The following is a 23,520-nucleotide window of genomic DNA, read 5'->3' as shown; positions in this document are numbered from 1 at the left end:
CCGGAAATTTCGACCACCTGGGGTTCTTTAACGTGCACCTAAATCTAAGTACACGGGTGTTTTCGCATTTCGCCCCCATCGAAATGCGGCCGCCGTGGCCGGGATTCGATCCCGCGACCTCGTGCTCAGCAGCCCAACACCATAGCCACTGAGCAACCACGGCGGGTGATATCGGACTCTTGGGACGTCACTTCCAAAACAATGCTGAGGTGGAGCACGCTGTGCGACATTTCCTTGTATCGTAGGGCACCGAGTGCCACCAGAGTGGTTTCTTCAAACTGATTACACGCAGCGACAAATGTCTCAATGTCGGCGGCGACTACGGGGGAAAACAGTGCAAGGTGTATAGTTCATGATGCCATGGTGTATTCTTTTTTTCTTTTTGGCAATAAAGTTCCCGTGTGAGAATAAATGACGAAACTTACTTTCGGAACGTCCCCCTTACAATAGCGGCAAATGCTGCACGAATTGAGAGTCATTTTATTCTGTTGAGGCAGATTATAGAGCGTCCGTAAAACAAAATTCATGGGTATAAGCTTGCAAATACGTAAGCAGAAAATTCCGTTCAACGAGGAAACATGTAATATAGGCACTTTTTTATTATATACTTTACCAGACATTTTTGAAAAGTTTTCTTTGAATGTACTTCCTGAAACTTTGCTTTAGCATAGCATTACCGTCCTGCCGGCCGTTGCCGCTATATCACTTCCCCACTATTGCATATTAGCGGTAAACTTCGAGAACACACAGCCGGTGACCGGCGGTATCGGTCTTCCCGTTTTTCTACATTTAATAATAATAAAAGAAGCATTTAAAAAGAATGCGTACAGCAGGCTACACAATCACCCAAGTATGCACACACCGGCCCAATTTAGCGCTTTCATGATGCTGAACTAATATCGTTTAAGTTGTTTCCTTCCAATATGAAAAAAAAGCACCCTTCATAAATGTTACCGTGTTGTGAGCTTAAATACAAATATCGGCAACGCTACGAGGCTAATTGCCAACGCTGCCAAAATGCAGATGGGAGAGCGCGCTTACCTGATGTTATTAAACGCGTAGTTCAACCAAGCTCTGGAGGCGAAGGTTTCGCCGATAAGGAAGAAACACGGTCGCGGTGGCGGCAGTCCCTTGTGAAGAATATTGCTCACATCCTGAGAAAGCAAGATGACGGGAGAAGCCAGGTAACTACATAATCGCCGTATTCCCGAAAAGGTCTCTGAGCACTTCACGACTCCACACCGAGTATATATATATAGGATGCCTCAATGCGCGCCGCTTCTCTCGCTCCGTGCGGCGGGCGAGGAGGACATCGACGCACACAACACTGAGTTCCTTAATGAACACTGAGCGGCTTTAACATTGAGCGGAACACAGTGCCGCCCCTCCACTGAAGAAGGAGGCACTGCTCTTCAGTAGCTTTCGTCGGTAGTTCCTACGACCACGGCCCCTGAGATAGGGTGCCGCGACTGCGCGCCACCCAGTCTCGGGGGCCATGCTTCGACGAGGAGTTCCGTAAAAAAACCCAGCTCCTGTGTATTCTGGCAGACGGTGGCAGCACGTTGTTACGCAATGTTCGCGCAAAAATTGCCGTGCGTTGCCACTAAAACGTCGGGTTGCCGTCCTTGAGGAACCCTTATGACGTGGGTTCGATCCGCTCAGCATTGGATAAATTCAAGCAATCATTTTCGTCGTGGAGGAACGCCACATTCCCAGTGGCACATACCTAGTTATCCAAGCTGGCGTCAAGAGACGTTCACTGAAGAGCTGCACACACCTCATGGCACGTGACTCAAGTTGGCACCAAAGAGGTTCGTCGAGGACCAGCACAGACCGAATGGTACATACCAAGAACTCCAAGTTGGCATCAAAGAGTTCCATTAAACAGCGGTATCTACCCAGTCGCGCACCTGCAGCGACCCATGTCGGCGTGAAAGGGGTTCGCTGAAGAGCCGGACACGTGCACCGGTCCTCTTGGGAATTTTTGCGCTGGTATGCGGCCTGACCAGGCCCCGCGCCCTCCCCGTCCCGGGCCAAGACAGCGCCTCCTAGAATTTTTTCTAGGTGTTCTAAGCGGCTTTGGCGAACAATCCACTTGTTCTAGGTGGGTTTGGCCAAGAGGCTGCCCTCTCTGAAACAAATTTCTGGCTACGTTCCTCAATGGCCAGAAACATACAGAATGAAAAGACGTAAGTTCACATAGAGCGTTAGATTCCTATCATGTTTGACGGTTTGTCAGCACAAACTGCGAGTAGTAAGAGCCGATAATAAGCACAGAAGAAAAGATAACCATCTTGGAGGCATCAGCTACCATTCTGTTTCAAGGATCCATATCCATTCATCCGTCCGTCATCCGCAAGTACACATACAGTAAACCCTCAGTTGTACGAACGTCGGTTTATAGAATATTTCAGAATAACGAACTTTTAAAAAATCCTCGGCAGTTTTCTTATAGATTCTATGCAAAAATGTTTCACTTAAACGAATTTCGGAACAGTCAATATTTCAATTTAACGAACTCGCTCAGAGGACCAAGGCTTGCACTGCACCGCACTGCAGGCGCAACCGATGCCCGCCCTCATCAAACCGCCGCTCCAGCGGCAATGTAACGTCGCTGGCGCTACAGCACCCCTGGGGTAAAGCGGCGGCGCGGAAAACAAACGGCAACGAGGCATGGCCTCCGAGACCGCCCTCACAAAACGAGCAAGCATGTAATCTCGGAGGCCATGAACAAAGTAACATCGCTGGCGCTTACAACGCCGCCAGAGCAAAGCGGCGATCTGTTACACCACAAACCACGTGGTGTGTGTTTTTTTCCGACCGGCTAGTCGTGGCATGGTCATCGTCTCTTTCTTTCCAGTTTCGTCGGTTCCGCGTGGGCACACAAACGACCCACGTGGTGTGTTTTTCATTGATATGTAGAAATTCCATTTCACACATTTCTAACAATATTGATGCCATGTCTTTTGCTCCATGAATTGCACTTTCAAACTTTTGACTCTGTATGCCATGTCTTATGTTGGTCTAGTGAATATTCAGTTTAGTGAACTTTCAGTTAAGTGAACTATTTCCTTCGGTCCTTTGAAGTTCACTCAAGTGAGAGTTCACTCTATATGCTACCGTATAGCTTGCATGAAACGTCACTCACACGTTACATTAAACACCGCAAATTCGACGACTGTGGCGCACTTTTTAATATTTCGATAAACTGAAATGCATATAACTCTAAAATCATTACCGCGTATATGCACCTTGGGAGGTAATGAGCGAATACGAGAAACTAGATACGTTCTTACCTTCAGATAGTAAAACACCTTTCTGTACGATTTCTTCGTCAGATGGAAGAACGGCAACGTGAGAAAGGCGTAGTGGTAGATCTTCTTCTTCCACAACTCCTCCAAGGTCGTCCTGGCGACGTCGGTCGACAGCAATTCTCGCGTAACTGTCATCGAACTGAAATATAATGGACGTCAGACTTATGGGAGTTGAAGAAATAAACTCCAATGCCTTTGTGTAAACCATAGTCGTAGTTCTAGATGGTTTGCACTGACGGCTTCGTGGCCGCAATGATGGTGTACTAGCATTCATTCAATGCGCATGTTTCTAGCTTGTTGCCTGCAACGCAGTGGAATGTGCGAATGGGGTCTGATTATTATGTTCGTGACGTCACGAGAAGGCCATCTATGGGGAACCAGCGCTGGAGTTTTCGCGATGCCTGCAGCGCCGCCCTGGCGGTCAGAACGTGCACAATGCAGGCGCTCCCGCGGACGAAAATTGCTACTGGTAGAGCGTTGCGTGCCCTGAAAGTCGAAGGAAAACAAAAGGACGCCGACGATACTGTTGCATATACAAGTGCCACAACTACGTCGGGAATAGGGAGGATGTATCCTTCTGCGTCTTTCCATCTAAACCCTACGAACAAGAATAGAGGCGGCGTTGGATCCAAGCAGTCAGGCGAGCGGAGTAAGTTCCCGTCTTGTCGCCCAGTCAAGCGGTGTCGGGCTGGTTTCTAAATCGAATTTCGCGTGTGTGCTTGGTTTATTCGATAGTTAGGACGGTAAGCCGTGGCAGACAGTACCAAACAGCAGAATCTGCAGTCGGCATTTCGTCGGAAACAAAATGAGCAATAGCATGCACCATCCGGCATATGTACCAACCATATTTCCTTTGTAATACCACCGCCCATGCCCCTTCCAACGCCACCGCACCAAGCGAAAGATACGAAAGGTAAATATTATCCGTTCATTGCCAAGAATTATGTGGGAGGGAAGCTGCCTTGTAATACGAGTTGTGTGCGCGCACTGCCGGCGCACGCGCGACTAAGCTGCCTATGTGTTTTTAAAAATGCGCATGCGGATGAGGACTCGGCGCTGAGATGCATCCGCTAAATTTATGTAATTAATGCTAAACGTAGCCAGCGTTGTTACCGGATCCAGCAACGGAGCACTCAAACCTTTGCTTGCGTGAGTCAGCTGATGCGATAAAGCTTTCTTCTCCATTGACTGCTGTGGCGAAGTAACATTAGAATTTTTTATGTCTAGCCAGAGAAATATGGAATGTCTTCAGGCCAACTAATACTTCCGAAACCATAGCGCAGTGCGACCGGAGCCGTAGCTGCTAGATTTGCGAGGCAGCTAGGCGCAACCGTTAAAGAAACACACATGCTCGCCGCGACACACTGTGAAAAATATATAAAGCAAAGCTTCTTTCGTCATTTCTTCACTTGATGGCGCTAGCTTCTTTACGAAAACTGTCCACTTGAAGCGGCGCGAAAACGGAAACATACGAACTATAATACGGCCACGCACGTGTGTCTCGTCTGGTCGGGAGGCTGGAATATGCCGCGTCTCGTCGCCAGGGCGGCGTGCAACGCACTCTTTTCGATGCGCCGCCTATCCAGCGCTGGTTCCCCATAGACGCAGACAGAGAGAAAAACTATGCACACTCATAGCCCCTGAGACTACTATTTAATGATAAACGGACAACATGATCAAAGATGACACACTATTTCGAAGCATATATATATATATATATATATATATATATATATATATATGTATATATATATATATATATATATATATATATATATATATATATATATATATATATATATATATATATATTGGCTATTTGAACGGAATGCACAATTGAAAAAAAAAGTAAGATCAGGCTCTAAATTTAGTTCGTTTATATGCTTAGTATTTTATTTTTTAATACGAGTATTTGCGTGTTATATGGCGTCTTTGTGTCATAAAAAGCGCTCCAATGGCGAGTCCGGGTCTCCATGAAACTTGCAGTCGCGTGTCCTCGCACTCGATTTTGCCGAGAGCGTGCGTTTTCTTGGCCGTTCAACTTATACAGGACACCTCACTTCTTCAAAAAAAAGTCAGATTTTCGCCCTAAAGGTGAAGTATCGATTGACATAGCAAACTATTAGACAGCTATACGAAGTAATAATAGATTTATCGAACGTATAAGCTTGTAAACACTCGCTTACTAACTAAATTGACAAGCATGGTGTCACGCGCGTGCAAGAAAACATAAGCGCATCTCACTCGATGACCGCGGACACTCGCTATCAAAACGCTGGCGTGAGAAAGTACGGCAGCAACAGCGAGTGCATTGACCTTCGTGCTGCCTCTCGCTTCAACGCGAACTACGCGGCGATGACACAACGCACACGAAGCTGTCAGCACTATGCGCGCTCTGTCCCCATCGCAGACAGCTTTCACGCTCGCCCGCACCATACGGCCGCCGAGAACGCAACCCGCCTCTCCCGCCCCGGTGCCGCGAGCGCGATGGAAGACGCGCGCTTCCTCCCCGCCTTCCTCCCTTGCGCGCCCGAGATGAAACCGCCATCGTCGGCTCACCTTCGAACGCATGCGCCTGGAGCTTCCACATAATTGTTGTCGCAAGAATAAACTCGCATAATGCCTCAAGCACTTGTGCGAATAATTCCTCGCGTATTTTCACAGCAAAGCTCACTTATGAAATTAAGTTCAACTTCCAAACCGAAAGCGTTGAAAATCGGCCAGTTGCTGCACCAGCGCAATACTGCAATTTGCTTGTCGCTAAACTTAGCGGGTCATTTCGGTAGGCTATTTGCAAACAACAAAATAATTGAGAATAGATTCTTCGGGCGAAAACAAAACAAAGCAAAAAACCAAATTTGAGTGAGCTTTTGCTAGAACAATGTATAGTGTTAATCGCATCCAACTGCACGCACTCTTACAGGCCTAGTGGCCGTGTTCAGTTGGGGAAAGTGGGGGGGGAGGGGGGGAAGAAGGGCTTTCACCGGCCGTGTCTCACCTATAGTCGAAGCTGACACCGTATTCGGTCTTGGTGTGATTGGCGGCCGCTTGTACGACCAGCTCGAGACGTTCTTTGAACGGACCGCCGGAACCGTTCACAATGGCGTGCCCTTTCTCGTCCGCCTGGTAGAATACGAGTTCGCACAGGCCGTCCTCAGGCAGCTGTGATACCTCCTTCTGCTTCATGTCGGCGTTCAGCACGCAGATCAGGGTGCTGACCGGAATGGGCTTCGCTGCGTGCAACAAAGGGAGTGCGTGTGTGTGCACGCGCGAGGGGTTTGGGTAATTTCCCGTCTTTTACAAACATAGTTGCAAATCCCCCTTCAGTCGTCAATTAATTCCGCTCAGTGAAAATTTAGTTTGACCCCATTTCTTGCATCTTCAGAATCACGAAAGGCATGCATCTGCATGCTCAGTGAGTTTCGTCAAGTTCACAGAGTGCAGACTCTATGCGAGAAGGCTTTAGAGAAACGTCAGAAACGTCGAGCGGCTAGTCGCGCGGCAATTTTGCGTGTATTCGGGGGCTTCCTTCGCGCTCGGCAAAATATTTTTATGTAGCACGTGTCGAGCTACAGCAAGCTGTATCGGGTGTTTTTCATGTTGCTCTACAATATTCTAATTGACACTTTCCATCTAATTATAATAATTATGAAGATTAATTAATTAAAGCCCGTTATCTAATTAGTCGGAATGCAAAAAAAAAATAAGATCGCCTGAGTATCTCCAAGCGACGGCAAACAACATTACCTTGGTTCTGTCCAGCTACGTACCATTTCCATTGTTTTTATTTAATTTTGTCCCAAGTTAATTGAGACACCCTGTATTTGGTCAGCATCGCTGTGAAGGTGGTGTGCTTACCCGTTGTCGTCGTCCCAACTAGGAAGAGAAATAGGGACACGTCACAACATTTGGACACAGCAATGTATGTGTATTTCGACGTTGCTTTTTCTGCTAACGAAAGAAGTTCGAAAGGCTCGCACTGCTCTATCGAGAGGAAGGCAGATAAAGACTTCGCAATAGCTAGATGCAGTGTAAAACATCAAACCGTTCTTTTTTTTTTCTTCATTGTGTCATTCGTTGGCGTCGTTTATATCAAATCCGACTTTCGCGTGATAAAGTCGACATTCGGAAGACTGGCAGCAGCGTGAATGAGCGCCTACGTCAGCACAATTCATTAAATCGAACGCCTACCTTGCTATTCTGTCAGCACATTCTAGCGCTTGTGGCTGCAAGTGTTTAGTGAATATATATATATATATATATATAAGCACAGGAGTCAGAAAATGTGTGAACGTGTCGAAGCTCTCTATATAATGATAACTGCATATATCAACTTTCTATCTCATTGATATGTATTTTGTGAGCTGCAGGTGGTGATTTCCTTTGTGTGTATCGCTCTTATTAGACTTTAGTTGTTAAGACGGTGTAGGTGGCCCAGTGTCCATCTTTCCGTGTTGCTTTCCGTGCTGATCTTCAAGTGTGCAAGTGCGCGTACGTATATGCAGCGAGCGAACAAAAACTGAACTGCCATTTGATGTGCCATTCGCTGAGCGGAAGGGGCCAGCACTGTTAGACTGCAGCCATTTATCATTTACCGGCACCTCGTTCCCGATATACTGCCTTCTTAAAGTGACCTTCTGGTTGTGCTGGTTTCTGTGGTATTGTTCGAGTCGCTACACCGCGTAATTCCTGCTCACCTGGTTTACTCGGCGAAGGTGTCTCCGTTGTCGGTGCTGAAAGAAAGCGACAGCAACGACGTGAAGCGAGCGTTCTATACATGAGTCACATTTCAATCGATCGAGTCCCGCGCAGAAACAAGTTGACTGCACTACTCTGAGCCTAACCCCAGCTTCGCACTTGTAACACTCGTCACATAACTTTCGAGCATGCCCTACTTAACCTGTGTCAAGCTTAGTGAAAATAGAGCGCCACTAAACACAGCGCGATCGGCGTATTGACTTACATCCGGTTGTATACACAGAAGCTCGTGCTTCGATCGTGCTCGAAAAGTTCGAGATCGACAGAAAGAAAGGGCGGATTGGCAAAACAAACATTGTTCCTGGCATTGAAAGAAAATGTGAACGGGAATTACCAACACCTGACGCAAGCGCAAGGGCTTTGTCACATGATTCACCTTGTCGTGGAAGATCTTAATGCCATTTCTTCACCTCCCCCTCCCCCCTACTCGTCACATGCATGTTTAGAAGGCGTAGAAAAACAACGGCTTACTTGTAGTAAACTTGGTGCTCGCCACTTCCGTGGTATTTCCTTTCTTATCTGCAGTAGCTGAAGATAAGAATTAAGAGGACTGATTAACTCGGGAGCTCCGTTACAAATACATGGGAAGGGAGAAATGTGGTGACCGCTGCACCGATTGACCACTGCACCGATTTTGATTAGATACGTCGTGAATTCTAGTACTAGTAGAGTATACGGGATGTTTGCGAATTGAAAGGTATAGAGAAGGTATTGCTCTGGGGTATTGCCCAGTAAGTATGGAGTGCACTGCGGTAATTGCCACATGATTGACACGCTGGTTTGCCCCCATTTGCTTTCAATATGATGTTGGATAGCACAGTTCGGTAGCGTGATTGTGCATAACGGATTAGCGCAGTGTCCTGTGTGGTGTGTTTGTGACGAGGGCGATAAATGGAGTCTGTTGTTGTTGGATATCGTGAGCCGGATGGAGAGGGTTATGCGCTTGTTCTGCAGGGTTCACCTGGCAGCCATTACCGTAGCACAACGGGTGACCGTTTCCACACCACACACCACCACTGTGGGCCAGTTATTAATCTACTTAACTCACGAAGATTTTCGCTCCCATTTTGAGCACGTCGCTTTTAATGGAACAACGAGGATATTGGGGTGTGAATTGACATGTTTCAGTCACTTGTGTGCTTTAGTTAGCTAAAAAAAGTGTTATTTTTAAAATTCTCGGTTTGCTAGAGCTTTATGACAAAACATCGTCTTAGCATAATGTGGGCGTACTAGTGTAGAAATGTATTGAACTAAAGAATACGTTTGGTAGGATCAACGATAGCAGCAACGCGTTAAAAGTATGTGTATACAAACAGATCGCGCAGAGCTCTCAAAAGAGTGAAAAACTATGTTACTAACTATCTGCTGGCCTAAGGGTGTCAGAGCAGCGATGCAACTACGTAACTACATTTTTTAAGGATTTTGCCTCTTCTTAAATAAAATAGCAATGCAATAAAAAGAGGCGCTTCAAACGAATTCTAGTTGATAACACCTCAAGATGTCACCACAAAGCTAGTGCATGTGTGCTTTATGCTAAACATTCGAATGCACTTAGAGCCAAGTGCGTGATCCAACACTCTAAGAACAGTTGCACCCTCTGGAGTGTACATTTTGTCACACAACGGTAATCGTCTTCTTGCCCGCATTTCCTTTCTTTAACGCTGCGAGCCCGGTCGGTATACTTCCATGTCACGAACGGCGTTCAGCATGACGGAGCATTCTCGACACGAAAGTAGCGAGCGCAGCGTTTTCAAGAAAGGATACACAAGCAAAATAGATGACGATTATCATTGTGTGGCAAATATGCACCCAAAAGATGCAACTGTTTTTAGAGTGAACAGTTGAAAACAGTCAGACACACTTTAGATCTGAATTACCACCAAACATTTTACACGCTAGCGAGGTCGCCTTCAGTTATTATTTATTTATTTATTTATTTATTTATTTACCTTCAAGGCCAACTGCATTACAGAGGGGAGTGGGAAAAATACAATCATAAAGGGAACAACAAGGTACAGCGAGTTAAAATAACAATTTCAAACAGGCATGAACTTAAACAATGGTGGTTAGTGCCTCGCGAAAACGTTGGTTATCAATGATAGATGCAATGTCAGCAGGAAGGTGGTTCTACTTGATTGGTGTGCGCGGAAGAAAAGATTCGGAAAAAGCTTTTCTTTTACAAAATACCTACCTTATGACAATTATCAATGAGATGGGACATATATTGCGGTGGTAGAATAAATTTGTCGTGAAGAACGGTATGGTAGTATATGTTGTGAAATAAATTCAAGCGGCTAAGTTTTGGACGCGTGGCTAGAGACGGAAAGGAAAGGCTGGCTTTCCTAGAAGATAGAAGAGTAATCGCATCATATATATATATTTTTCATCACAAGTGAATTTACTTACTCAAGTGGAAAAAAAGTATTTTATGAATTAATTTTGAGGAGCCACTTTAGCTTAACTTTTAGTATACCATATGCGTAATTGTTCTATGTCCATATTTCTGTCATTTATCGCTTTTGCGCACTCAGTTTTGTGTGTTCTTGCTCTGCTATTGCAATGCTGAGCCTGTATATTTTTCTTTTCATGACACTTGCCAGGCGTACCACTGCCCTTAATTTAGCCTCACCACTCAAACTTGCTTCTCAAACTTCTTTTTCTAATCCGCATTGATAAAAAAAAAAACGAACTTCACCAAACGTTCGGCACGATCACTTTTCCTGTGAACGTTACAACCAATGTTAACGTCTTCTTTATGGCTGCACACAGCATCCAAACACACCCAAACTCATGACCAAAAACTATCATTCCCTTCGAATTTTCAGCGACAGTGTGCGCCGAGGACATGTCGCTAAATGTGAAGCTGAAACGACATCTGGCAGGTCGCCGACCTGTGAACGCTGACCTGTGAACGAACATGGGACGAAGAGATGTTTCGTAGCGCAGAGGACAAGGACGCAAGCGGAGGTAAACACGCACAGGCGCTGCTGTGCGCGCTCTTGTTTTCAGCGCTGCAAAACGCCGTCCTTGTCAGCCATGAACTAACATCGCTAAGATTAAGCGACACCTGGGGGCAAATAGTCTTTCTTTTTCTCTTTTCTGGCGACTTGTGCCAAAGTACCATGATGATGATGATGATGATGAACATGACTACAATAATGATTGCGGTCATGACAACTTCAACGGACGTCACGATATCTGGCTGAGGTAACCGTCAACATCTGTGTCGCTGTGAAATCGGTGTACGTAGTCGCCGCTGAAACCTACGAGGCGCAGCCGTCTCAGTGGGTCGCTTTTCTGCTACTTTCTGAAGCAAGGAGCACGGCACCTTATTGCGATTCGACTGCCCAAAAACATATTGAGTAAACGAAGAACGGCACTGGCTAAGCAGAACTGAGGAACAAAGATGGCGCTGAAGCGATAAAGCAAACATCGACGTTTCCAGGAGGCATATACAGTATAAAAAAATGGAGTTATATGTATCAGTGGCGATTTGCCGGTAAATGCGAAAGAAAGGTGTTAGCGCTACGTCGCATCTCTGAAGTGCCGGATCCGTGATTTCAACTGCGCTCGCCACAAAATACACGCGAATACACGCGAACTGCCTCGAGTGGTCAGTCATGTAGAAATTTCGCGGGCTTGCTTCACGTTCGGAAAAACCTTTATGTAGCACGTACTGAGCAACAGAACGGGCGTTTTTCATATTGCTCTGCATTTTTCTCATTGAAACTTTTCATCTAAGCATAATGTTTGAGAAGCTGATTAATTAAGGCTAAGTATATAATTCGGCAGAATATAGAAAATAATAATCTGAGTATCTCCAAGCGACGACAAACAACGCTGCCTTGGTTCAGTACAGCTTGGTGTATGACAGTTGGGACACCCTGTATACACATCTACTACGTGATAGCCGGCTTACCGCACTTCACACACGGTGTTTTCTTTCCACATTAAAAAATTGCCCCCTTCGGGGATATCTTGACCGCGGAAATAACTGTCATCTGTACTGCGAGCCTGCCTCTCTTTAATGCTGAGCACTTGATACTTACAAGACACGAACGGCATACGTGTATCAGCTTGACGTAACGTTCTTCACGAAAAAATAGCGAGTGCAAGGTGTTAGAAAGAAAGGAAATGCACGCAAGATAGATGGCGATTATTGCTTCGGCAGAACACAAGCCCTGAATGGTGCAAAATCTTTTAGAGCGTTGGCTTTAAGGTAGTTCTGATTCTATGGTCATCTACCCTGTCCATATCTTGCGAGCCTTTATTCCTTCCTTCAACAAGGCGCTCCCGACTTTCCTGTCAAGGATGCTGCGTCTCATATCGACACGCGCATAACGTTCTCGTCCTGAAAGTGCTGCAGGCACGCACCATCAAAGAACGTAAGACACGCAAGATAGAGGACGGTTATTTTGGGGGGGACAAGAAATAAGCCCCAAAGGGGGGAATACATCTTTTATAGGTGGGCTCACTGTACCATCAGTTCCATTTGCGGAGTTTTCGCACGCCATTTTCAGATGGAACATATTTGATCTGCTCCAACTAGGAGTCAGTGCGCGCGTGCTTTATGTTTATACTTTGGTGAATTTCAGGTGGGCATGGGCATGACATGGGCATGAAAGAAATGCCCATGTCATAAATGCAAAGCAATGGGCATGGGCAGGACATGTAATGAGGCGGTAAGATAACCGATGGTCATTAAAGGTTACGGACTGGATTCCAAGGGAAGGGAAGCGTAGCAGGGGGCGGCAGAAAGTTAGGTGGGCGGATGAGATTAAGAAGTTTGCAGGGACGACATGGCCACAATTAGTACATGACCGGGGTTGTTGGAGAACTATGGGAGAGGCCTTTGCCCTGCAGTGGGCGTAACCAGGCTGATGATGATGATGATGAATTTCAGGTGGATGTCGCTCACCTTCTTTCCGTTCCTTGCTCACTGTGGTACTCTTCTCCTTTCTCACTGCAGAATAAATCGGACGTGCCTCATTAATTCACTGTAAGGAATCTCATTGTCCTAGTCGCTGCAGACGTCGACGTAAAAACAGACAGGTATGCTGTCTATGCATAGTTAACGCGAAATAGACCGTTTTGAAAAAAACAAAAGTACACACAAAATTACGTGATACCGGCTTCTATTTTCGCCTCCAGAAAGCGACATTCGATTCGTCGTGTTCTACATTTAGATTCGTCCGCGACAGCGCTGCGGTGAAGCGCGGTTGTGACATGTGAAGCGAAGGAAATCAAGTGATTCTTGAAAGCTGGCGCAGCACACATTAAGAGGACGCTTCCTTTCAGGGCATATAATTCGTACCGGTGGGCATCAGATAGTTTTGCAATACTCAACGATTGACTACTGGATCAACTAAAATTATACAGCCAGCTTTCTTATTAACTTAGTTGTTGCACATGCTCGCCGTGGTGGCGCAGTGGCTACACGGCATTCTGCTGCCGAGCCCGTGCGTGGCCGCAGGTTTGGTTACCGGAGGCAGCAGCCGCATTTCGGTGGGGGCGAAATAGAAAAACGCTTGTATGCATGCTTACATTAAGGTTAAAGAACCACGGATGGCTAAACATAATCGAGAACCCCCACTAGGGCGTCACTCATTGCAGCAATGTCGTTTTGAGGCGTTCAATCAATCAATCAATCAATCAATCAATCAATCAATCAATCAATCAATCAATCAATCAATCAATCAATCGATCAATCGATCAATCAATCAATGCACATCTTGCAAGTCGGAATTGAAAGTGTTGGGACGTCAGTGCTCGAGGCATGCCCATAGGCATCTTAAGACCATAGGACCAGTTTTGGGATGTATCCGTCACCCGCCGCGGTAGCTTAGTGGCTACGGCATTGCCTTGCTGTGCTCGACGTTGCGGGTTCGACGACGGCAGCGGTGGCTGCATACCGATAGGGGCGAAATGCAAGAAGGCTCGTGTGCTTAGATTTAGGTGCACGTTACGGAACCACGGTTGGCCAAAAATAATCCGGCGCCCCTCCTCCCCAACTTACAGCATGCGTCATAGTCAGATCTTGGTTTTATCACCTCAAATCGCAGAATTTAATTTTTTTAGGGACATATTCGCCATTAAAGTCTACCGGGTGTTCCATACAGGTTTGTTCTGCATTGTTCATTAAGCAATGATATAAAAAAAATTGCAGGCACAACACGAAAGCAGCTGTCGCAAGACATTTTAAATGGGGTAAAAATTACGCAAGAAAAAAGAAACTACATGAAAGGACCCCTTCCCGTATCCCAAGACAGGGAGACATTAGAGATCGCCGACAAAGGCCTCAATCGTCCTGCTGCGAACATGAACATACGCTGCTGCGAACATGATGACCAAGTGGGGCGCCAATGCGTTTCGCCGCAGGTTCGTGGACGAATACGCTGAAGCTAACGCCGAAGCCAACCTCGGGACACTGACCGAGTAAATATGCCTAAGCGCCGACCGGCTTCAAGTGCGCACACATACTTGAAACGATGATGCTGACGACATACCTGCAGTAGAACTTTTCGCAACCGGGGTCAGTCGCTCTGCAAATGGAACAAGAGGAAAGCTCCATGACTTCCTTCATGCAGTGATTGATACGCCACAAGATAATAACGAACGAACGAACGAATGAATCAATCCATCAATCTCTACGATAATAATTTCTTCGGCCATGAAGGTGATGGTAGTGACAATTAGTGATTTTATTGTTCCAGCAGCCCTGTCGCTAAAACTTGCTCTCATCACAAAACACTCCGACGTTACAACACACAGATTCGTCACGAGGTACGACAAGAGTTTATGTGGTCACGGCAATGAAAAGAAATTTGGAGTTCCTATTAATCAAGGCTCTCTATTCAATATACCGCCAGTGTAAAACCCCTGGATCTCTGAAAAGTAGCGAAAGGCTTTGATCTCGCCGTCGAGCTACGCGATTGGTCGACAACTTCAGCGTGCCCACAGATATGCGCCAGGAGAAGCTAAAGGGTCATGCGCGCCGCGCATGCAATCGTTTTCCGTTCGCAAACAATCAGCAAGCGTTCACACGTAGCTTCCACAATCGCAAACGTGCACATATCGGCACGTGGCGACTTGTCTGAACGCGGCTCCCCCTGAACTCGGCTCCCGATTGTTCATGCAAAGGGAAAGGGATAGCCAGGAGCGAGCAGCTTTGCGTAGAGACGCCGAACCAGCAGATTTTTCGCCTGCTGTCAAACGACCTCTCTAGTGTAACGCGGCACATTCCAGGCGCGCGCAATTTAGACCTTTCTCTCTTGGCACAAATCATGCGGCGCTGACGGCAGTGGTCTCTACTTTTATAAGATCCAGGGGTTTTATGCCAGTGGATGGTGCCTTTATGCGCACGCTCTCCGCGCGCATCGAGGCACCCCATGCCAGTGCGAGTCGGAGCACCCCCTAAAAGTTTGCAAATGTGCAGCCGGGCCTAGTGGCCACGGCCTCAGAGATCACCTACTTGGATCTTGGAGATCTTAATTGGCACTCGGGTCGCGCCGCAAGCACGCGAAACCTACGTCGCGTGTGGTCTGGTAGGCTGCTCGCTGGCGTCGCACTCGAAGCAGACGGCTTGGCAGGCGCGCTGAAGCCGACCACATCAGAACCAACAGCACCCTTGTCGCTACTGCTTCCCGACTTCAAGTGCTCAGGTCTGGAGGCTGAACGGGGAGCAAAGAGAAATGGAAACGATTCAATACCGTTCACTCAACGGTAGCACAGGAATACAGCGGCAAGTGCCCATCAAAGGCAACATGTATACTACATGCGGCAGCGAATCACGTCATTTGGTTTTCTCTCGTTCCTTCCTTCTGTTTACAGCTACCCGCTTCGCCTTGCTGAGGCGCCTTTGAGCAAGGGAGGCGCTGTCGTGCGTGTGTCGTTACTTGGGTACAAGCGATACGCCTTTCTGTGAAAGGATCACTACCGCATTCTGTGCACCCATGTGTACCTTCGTTACAGAGCACGAAAACGTAATGTGGAAGCATGGCGAGGTCAGGTGCACACCTGCTCGCACCATTTAAGAGTACACCCACCATGTCACACGTGCGCCTGGCCTATGCGAGCTGTCCTTCTCACTCCACCCTTGGCAAAGTGGACGTGACTTGGCGATCCCGGCCGTTAGTGTAAGTGGCACGTGACTGCGGTGTGTTCGAATAGTCGCTGGACATTTCGGCCGCCTCCGCTCCCCGCATGTGCGTTACCTGTGGCTGTGAGGGAACTATTTTCTGCCAGCGCGAAGTTCCGGAGAGCAAACGATTAAAGCGGTGGTTAAATAGTATATCTGGGACCTATATGCTACGCATAAACACAAGCGTTGCGTAAGATAGCACGTTACATGTTTACAGAACAAGAACGAACCCATTTCTCGCCTCATATAGGTTCCAAAAAGTTCGTTGGATCTGCATTTTTTTTTCTGTTCTTTCAGCGGCGTTCAAACAATAAGAATACTGCGGTCTTAAGCTTGTAAGACGGCAGAACACAAATCCCAGTTAGTTAGTTAGTTAGTTAGTTAGTTAGTTAGTTAGTTAGTTAGTTATTTAGTTAGTTAGTTAGTTAGTTAGTTAGTTAGTTAGTTAGTTAGTTAGTTAGTTAGTTAGTTAGTTAGATAGATAGATAGATAGATAGATAGATAGATAGATAGATAGATAGATAGATAGATAGATAGATAGATAGATAGATAGATAGATAGATAGATAGATAGATAGATAGATAGATAGATAGATAGATAGATAGGAGAGAGAGAGAGAGAAATTGAGTCCAATTGTGCATTTTAATGGGACATAATCGGTACTAATTGGACAAAATTGGAGGTCCAGTTGGTGCCACTTAGTCCGAACTTGACCTAAGTGGAAGTCATTGATGAGCAGTCCGGTGAAACAACAAAATAGTTGATAGTGCAGTTATGTACATAATAGCATAATTACAATCTGAGTTCTCAAATAAAAAATTCAAGGCCATTCCGCCCTGCGAAGGTGAATGACCAGTGGAGCTGCAAACATCGTTGTGAGAAAACTTCCGATAAAGACTTTATTGGCACCCGTTGGCACTTTTTATAGGCATTCATTGACACTTAGTAACGACGGTCACAATGGCTTTGTGGTCGCTATGATACACATCGATTGGCATATTCGCAACTGCAAACACATTCTTTGACAATCTCAAATCGATGCACACACGCCGCTGGGTGGTCGGCTGGGCCGGATCGGTGTGAACCGTGAACCAGTGTGAACGCGTGAACCGTTCCCTTTTCGGTCTCGACAAATCCACATCGAAATCACCGGCGACTACAGAAGTAGCGTAATCGCAACTAACCCACGCTAAGTGAAGTAGCCATGAACCTTACGGGGCTGTGAGCAATTGCATTTTTTACTTGCTTACGGGGTATGAGCCATTTATGAGAGTTTTCGACATGCTGGTCTGCATGTTTGTTGTATGCGTGATTAGAAAGAATGTAAGCACTGTTCGCGTCACTTGGCTGGGTGATTGTATCTACTGCCTTACGGGGCTATGAGCCATTGGCGATGATAGTTTTTGTGTGCGGACACAAGTCTATGGTAGCCTAGCCACATGCATCTGCACTGTAAAATACGCGTATACGTATTTTGGTGTGACCAATGGAGAGAAACAGTTAGCTTTTCGTGAAGTTAAAAGTCTGCGTTGAAACCTGACCGATTTCTTTTGCACCACTGGCATCACTTGGTCAACCAAATTTTGCGCACATGGCAGAGATCTCTCACAGTGAAATGGTGACCGGTGAATATGTCGTTGAATAAAATTTCCATAGTGTGTTGACGCATGCATAAGTCCCTCGAATGAAATTTCAGGCATATCCGTGTCGTATCTGTGTCGGGGTGTTCGTTTTTTATTCATATTGGTACCAGTGAGTCCAATGAGAAACCAATTGGGTCGAGTTGGTCTCAATGGGTCCAATTGGGTCAAATTGTGCTAAATAAATCAATGGGTTCAACTGGAAATCCCAATAGCCTTTCTTTATAGTGGGATATGCACTTGGATGGGGGAATTAATAAAATTTATGAATTACGTTTATGTAGTTTCATTCCAAAGAACAGTGCACTGCAACAGTGACCACAGATTTCAGTCAAGACGATTATTGTTTTCTGCTAATATGTCAAAACAAAATAAACCAAATTCCGAATTTGCCCAACCTCAGTGTGCTTCGCTTGTCGAGATGCCGTTCAGCGTGCCAGTAAGACAGGTTCGTTAAGGGGACATTAAAGATAAACTTTAAATCAGCCTAAACTGATAACATACTTCTAAAGCTACATTTTCCTTAATTATGCGGCAAGAGGTTGATCACTAGCAAATAAAAAATGCTAAATTTCTATTTTTTTTTTTTAAGCTCGTGTGAATGTGGCGTCACGGGTTCACAGTACCTTTCTTTTTCGCATTCTAGCCGTCGTGAACCGGATTAAAAAATTCTGGAAACTTTCCAGCTTCGGTCTTCGGCTCCCTTAGAGTACATTGCAGTCAGTCTTTACCGATAAATAATTAACTATAGGCCCGAGCAGACGCCCTCAAAATATATGACGTCACGGCCAATGGTGCGAGAACTTGAAGCTGGTGTCGCCACCGGTCTCTCGTTTTTGCGTATTTTCTCGCTTATCATTCCTCATCTCACGGTAAGAAGAGTGACATTGTCTTTCTGTTTTGTTTTTTTTTGTATTGTAGAATGTTAATTCAGCTCAACTTTCTCTTTGGCGTCCCTGTAATATGGGAAAAGCTTCGCGAATTCTGTCCCAAGCTTAGGAGAACGCTAAACGGCCTCGTTTGGGGTCAAGGACCTGCAACGATGGAAGCGCACCTCCTGGCATCAACAGCAGGCCCACCAGGACTGTGAGGAAGACGAACAAGATGGCGACACTGCACACGGTGCACGCCATCGCGCCAAGGCCCATCCTGTGATGGCCGTCAAAGAGCGCGTTAGTGCATTAGAACACTTGGGCATTTAGAAGCGGCCGATGGCTTTGTCAACATGCAAATGAGGCTAAGGCTAGATGATTCGTGCAGACGTGATCGATATGGCACGGAGTGAATAGGGCGTACCTAGACCACGCAAATTTACGTTTACCCCAAGATGTCACCTGCCGCCAACCCCGATTTGTCTGCCTGCCCTGAACTACACTCCGCTTACCCTGCCTGCCCTACCTAAGACAAGACAGATATGCACGCATGTAGTGCAAAAGCAGCCCCAGGTAGAACGTATATAAGGTACCCTATACTTATATACATCCTAGTACACCCTTTATATCGTGAAGGAATTTTCAGCAGAGATAAAGAGGTTATTCATTTGGCGAGACATTAAATAATTTTTGCGGACCTGGGAAATCCTGGGATAATCGCTAAACTTGATTTTAGCTGCAATTAACTCGATAATTAAGTGTTAACATAAACACTTTAGAGCGGCAGTAGGATAGACTATGCCAACTGACAGCGCGACGACTGACATTAGTGGATGATAATGAGCAAAACGTGAACAAGGTGAATGCTGGAGCCAACGTTTCGACAAGTGGACTTTTCTTCAAGTCCACTTGACAAGTCCACTTGTCGAAACGTTGGCTCCAGCATTCACCTTGTTCACGTTTTGCTCATCGTCTTGAATTTCCATCTACCGCATTCCCCGTCTTTTCTCTGGATTAGTGGATGATAGTAATACAGAGGGCAAAACCTTCTCACGCTCTCAATTATGCTGACGCGTTTATTTCTTAGTTTATGACAAAATATATATTTTCTAAGCGCCCTCCGCCACTTTGCGTGTCGAGGCCATAACGAAAGAAAGTGGTACCTGGATACAAATAAATTCAGCAATCGATTGAACAGCTACACAGCTGACAGCTACACAGCTGACAGCTACACTATATACATATGTGATTACGACATTTCGGTCGACGTAATGGGGAAGATACTTACATGGCATCTCCCTCCTCTGCAATTAGTGTTTATTTTTGTTCGTGAACTGAATAGAATCACAGAGGGAACACGGTGTCGCATGCCAGCGTCAAGCACGTACCTTCGGGCACATCGTCCTCACCCCTCGCCGCTAAACAGAAAAAAGGAAAAAAAAAAGTTACATTCCGCCACACTCTCTCGTCGTTTAAAAATGAATGATAAAAAAAGACATTAAAATTGTGACGACAGCCCATACTTACGCCTTTCCGTGCTTATGTACTTGTCTTCTACGAAATCCTCCTTTTCACGTTCGTGAACTGCATACCGAATGACACAGGGAATGCAGGATGTAACAGATGACGTCACTAGCGCATTTTATTTGAAAATTACCGTAGAACACTTTGAGCGCATATGTCCTTGTGAGGCAAGAAGATACGTGGTAAATCATTACGCGGCATGAAGTACCAAGAGACCCTCACCAAGAGTGATTGGCGGATCGAGAAGGGAGGGGGGCGGCTGAGAGACTAAAACTTACCGTTACATGACCACGTCATGAAAACCTGCGCACAAGCGCACGAAGAAAATGGTACGACACTTCGCTGGCAGTCTTTTCTCTGTCCCGTGCGTTTGGACGCTGGTTTTCATGACGCAATCATACAAACTCGCCCAGCTTACTGTGCTTCTATGATCACGTGTCGGGCCGATTCTTTCCCGCCTCACATTTATTGCATTGCGCTCCCTCTTCCTCCATACCTCGCGATATGGTCCACACGTGAATGAACTCTGGGATTTCCCCGCAACGCTGTGTGCGCAAGAACTTTACCGGAAATGCGACGCCGTGCAGAAAGAAGAGAGAGAAAAAAAGGTGTGCTGCGTGACGTAAACGTCACGTGGGTCCTATAGACCCCGTATTGACCCTTTCAGAGTCGATACCGTGGGCGTTGCCATGTTTGATCACGTGGTGACGCGTCCATTGCTTGCCTCAACTGCCTCCGTGTTTACAATGGGTTTGTATGACGACGGTGCGTCGAAAGCGAGATTTGGTTTCTCTAGGACAAACTGCTCCGCGAAAAGGGTCAGTGGGGAAGCAGGGAAGCGCTGGTTGAGGTATTTTCCAGTGTATAATATGAATTTCTGACAGGGACTGCCGAGTGGTCTCGACGAGAATAAAATGCAGTATTGTTCTGTCCCTGTAGAATCGTTTACTGCACAGCTACTGTCGACAGCAGCAGCAGCTATGAATGTAGCAGCATCGCGTTAGAAACGATCTTGTGTTGCACCTCGTCAAGGAACAATAAAAAGGTCGCTACATATTAATGGTCGCTTTGCTACCGACGCAATTACGGCACCAAGCGTGATATAGTCGGTCGATGTGCACAAAAAGTCGCAGTTTCGCCCGGAAGGCGAAACGCCGTTTGCGATAGCAAGGTATCAGATACGAAGGATAGTATAGTTTTATCGGCCGTATAAACATGTGAGCATTCGCTTACTAACTAAATTAACAATGATATAATGTGTAAGCGCGACTGAACGAGGACGTAGAAAGAAATATACACACAGAGACAGCGCGGTCTCTGTATGTCTCGTTTCTTCCTACGTCTTCGTTCAGTCGCGCTCACGCATTATATCACGGATTCAAAGCAACCAGCCCGCCAAAGTGTTTTAACTAAATTAACTAGCACGGTGTCACGCGCGCACAGGCAAAAATGAAGACATCTCGCTCGATGAGCGCGGAAACTAGCTGTGAAAATGCTGGAGGAATTGCGGCAGCAGCAGCGACCGAATTGACCTTCGTGCATCCCTCGCTCCAACGCGAACAAAATGTAAAAAGCACAGCGCATACGAATTCTACCTAGATGCACTACGGACACACTGGAAACATCGCAGATCGCTTTGAAGACGAGGCCCGCGCAGGCGCGAACTTAGGCCACGTCGCAGATCGCTTTCAATATACGGCGCCCGCACGGCCGCGCCGAAACCCCCCCGGTCATCGCCTCACCCCCGTGCGAGGGTGAGCCGCGTTCGCCGGCTTCCCCTCGGAGGCGTTCACTTGCATATACAGCATACGGCGCCCGGCGACGATTTTATCGCCCTTGGACTTTATACGAAACCTCACGGCGACGCCGACGGCAGAAATGTGACTTAAGTGCCCATATAATTGCTATTGCAATAAAAACAATAACAAATGAATAGGCGCGCAGGAAAGCACTTGTCCAAGGCGTCAACCACCTTGAATGACCGTTGGAAGCCGCGCTCGGCATCGGTGAGCTGTGCGTCTTTTACGAGATGTGCGCCATTTCGTCTTGCCGGTTGCCAAAGCTGTGCTTAGACTTTCCAGAGTGTGCGAGATCTGCATGTTTTTTTTTTTCATTTTGCGTCACATCCATGTTGATTATAGCGCCGCGTATTAGCCATAGTGAAATGCGTCTCAGTGCGTATAACTCGGCAGCAACACAAACGGCCTCGCATTTTTGGCAACCCCCGGATTATTGCTGCGGCCAGCTCTTAAGGCGGCTGTGAAGTCAGTTTGTTACCGCGGTATATGCATAGAGAGCGATTTTGGAAAGTACCGCCAACACTCACCCATCGTATCACTGTAGTAAGGTGAGCGGGGCACAAGACACCAGCCTAGATGCTTCTTCGGCTGCCTACTTGGTGATGCTGATTATTACAAAACAAGGCGCATACCCCACAACTGGGGATGGGCCAAGCGGGTGGCATACATTTAAAATAAATGAGTAAATAAAAAGTGCATGACAATTTCCAAGGGAGAGAGAGAAAATAAGTAAGGCTGTATGTATGCCAGTATGTCACATTAGAGCAACAAGCTATTTATGTTGCAAATGAAATTACAGGTTAAAAAGCAGACATCGTCGTGTTAGGAATTTCTTCGCAGAACAGATTTTAAAGAAGGGCGCTCTTTAATAGATAAAAGAAAAAAAAAAGAGTTCAAGACAGCGTGACGACTATAGTAATTGGCGCCAGAGTAGCGCGTGTCGTCTGTATGGAAACAAAGCGCTGCATGAGCGGAGGTTTGTCTGCGGCGGTTGCTGGGAATTGCGCTCACGCGTCAGCCTCGCGCTGCCTCTCGCGATCTCCCGATTAGAGAGGCAGTCGCGCCACACTTCGTTCGGTTTGCAACGTGCCGCACGAGACAGATTGTCCGCGCCAGCCAACATATCGCTACATGAAAGCACAGAAGGCTGCGCTCAAATTTAGTGTTAAGGAGTATCGTAATCGTCGGTGAACTCCTTTCTTTGTAGAAAAAAAGAAAAATCTACGACCGAACAAGAAGTCTTAGATTCATTACTTGAAGGGCCACGAGTGTCTTCCGTCTTCCCGCAGGTAGTGTCTCGCGTGGCATTGTCTGAAGATCGAGACCGCTTTACTATGGTGCTTCGATGCTTTCAATGGTCACCACCGTCCCGCTAGCTTACCTACATAGCAACACGGTCACCACAGCACACGCAGTGGCCAGGTTCCACTCAGCCAACTTCGCCAAAAACATTGACCATAAACACACTCATAA

General features: G+C 46.5%; 1 protein-coding gene across 1 annotated transcript in view; it reads right to left on the bottom strand.

Moving 5' to 3' along the window:
* LOC142557626 (uncharacterized) overlaps positions 1-20,945 on the bottom strand; it is a 35,032-nt gene extending 14,087 nt beyond the window's left edge. The window contains exons 1-12 of the mRNA XM_075669595.1: positions 20,252-20,945; positions 20,113-20,142; positions 18,907-19,001; positions 15,602-15,742; positions 14,579-14,614; positions 12,991-13,035; positions 8,544-8,600; positions 8,012-8,047; positions 7,173-7,190; positions 6,313-6,547; positions 3,297-3,453; positions 1,042-1,154 (exon numbers count right to left, since the gene is read on the bottom strand). Coding sequence (XP_075525710.1) covers positions 1,042-1,154; positions 3,297-3,453; positions 6,313-6,547; positions 7,173-7,190; positions 8,012-8,047; positions 8,544-8,600; positions 12,991-13,035; positions 14,579-14,614; positions 15,602-15,742; positions 18,907-19,000 — 932 coding nt within the window. The 5' untranslated portion in view covers position 19,001; positions 20,113-20,142; positions 20,252-20,945. The remainder of the gene's footprint in view (positions 1-1,041; positions 1,155-3,296; positions 3,454-6,312; positions 6,548-7,172; positions 7,191-8,011; positions 8,048-8,543; positions 8,601-12,990; positions 13,036-14,578; positions 14,615-15,601; positions 15,743-18,906; positions 19,002-20,112; positions 20,143-20,251) is intronic.
* Positions 20,946-23,520: the final 2,575 nt, after the last annotated feature.

Source organism: Dermacentor variabilis, chromosome 9 (assembly GCF_050947875.1).
Source record: "Dermacentor variabilis isolate Ectoservices chromosome 9, ASM5094787v1, whole genome shotgun sequence".
NCBI lineage: Eukaryota > Metazoa > Arthropoda > Arachnida > Ixodida > Ixodidae > Dermacentor > Dermacentor variabilis.
This window is presented reverse-complemented; position numbering and strand designations above follow the sequence as displayed.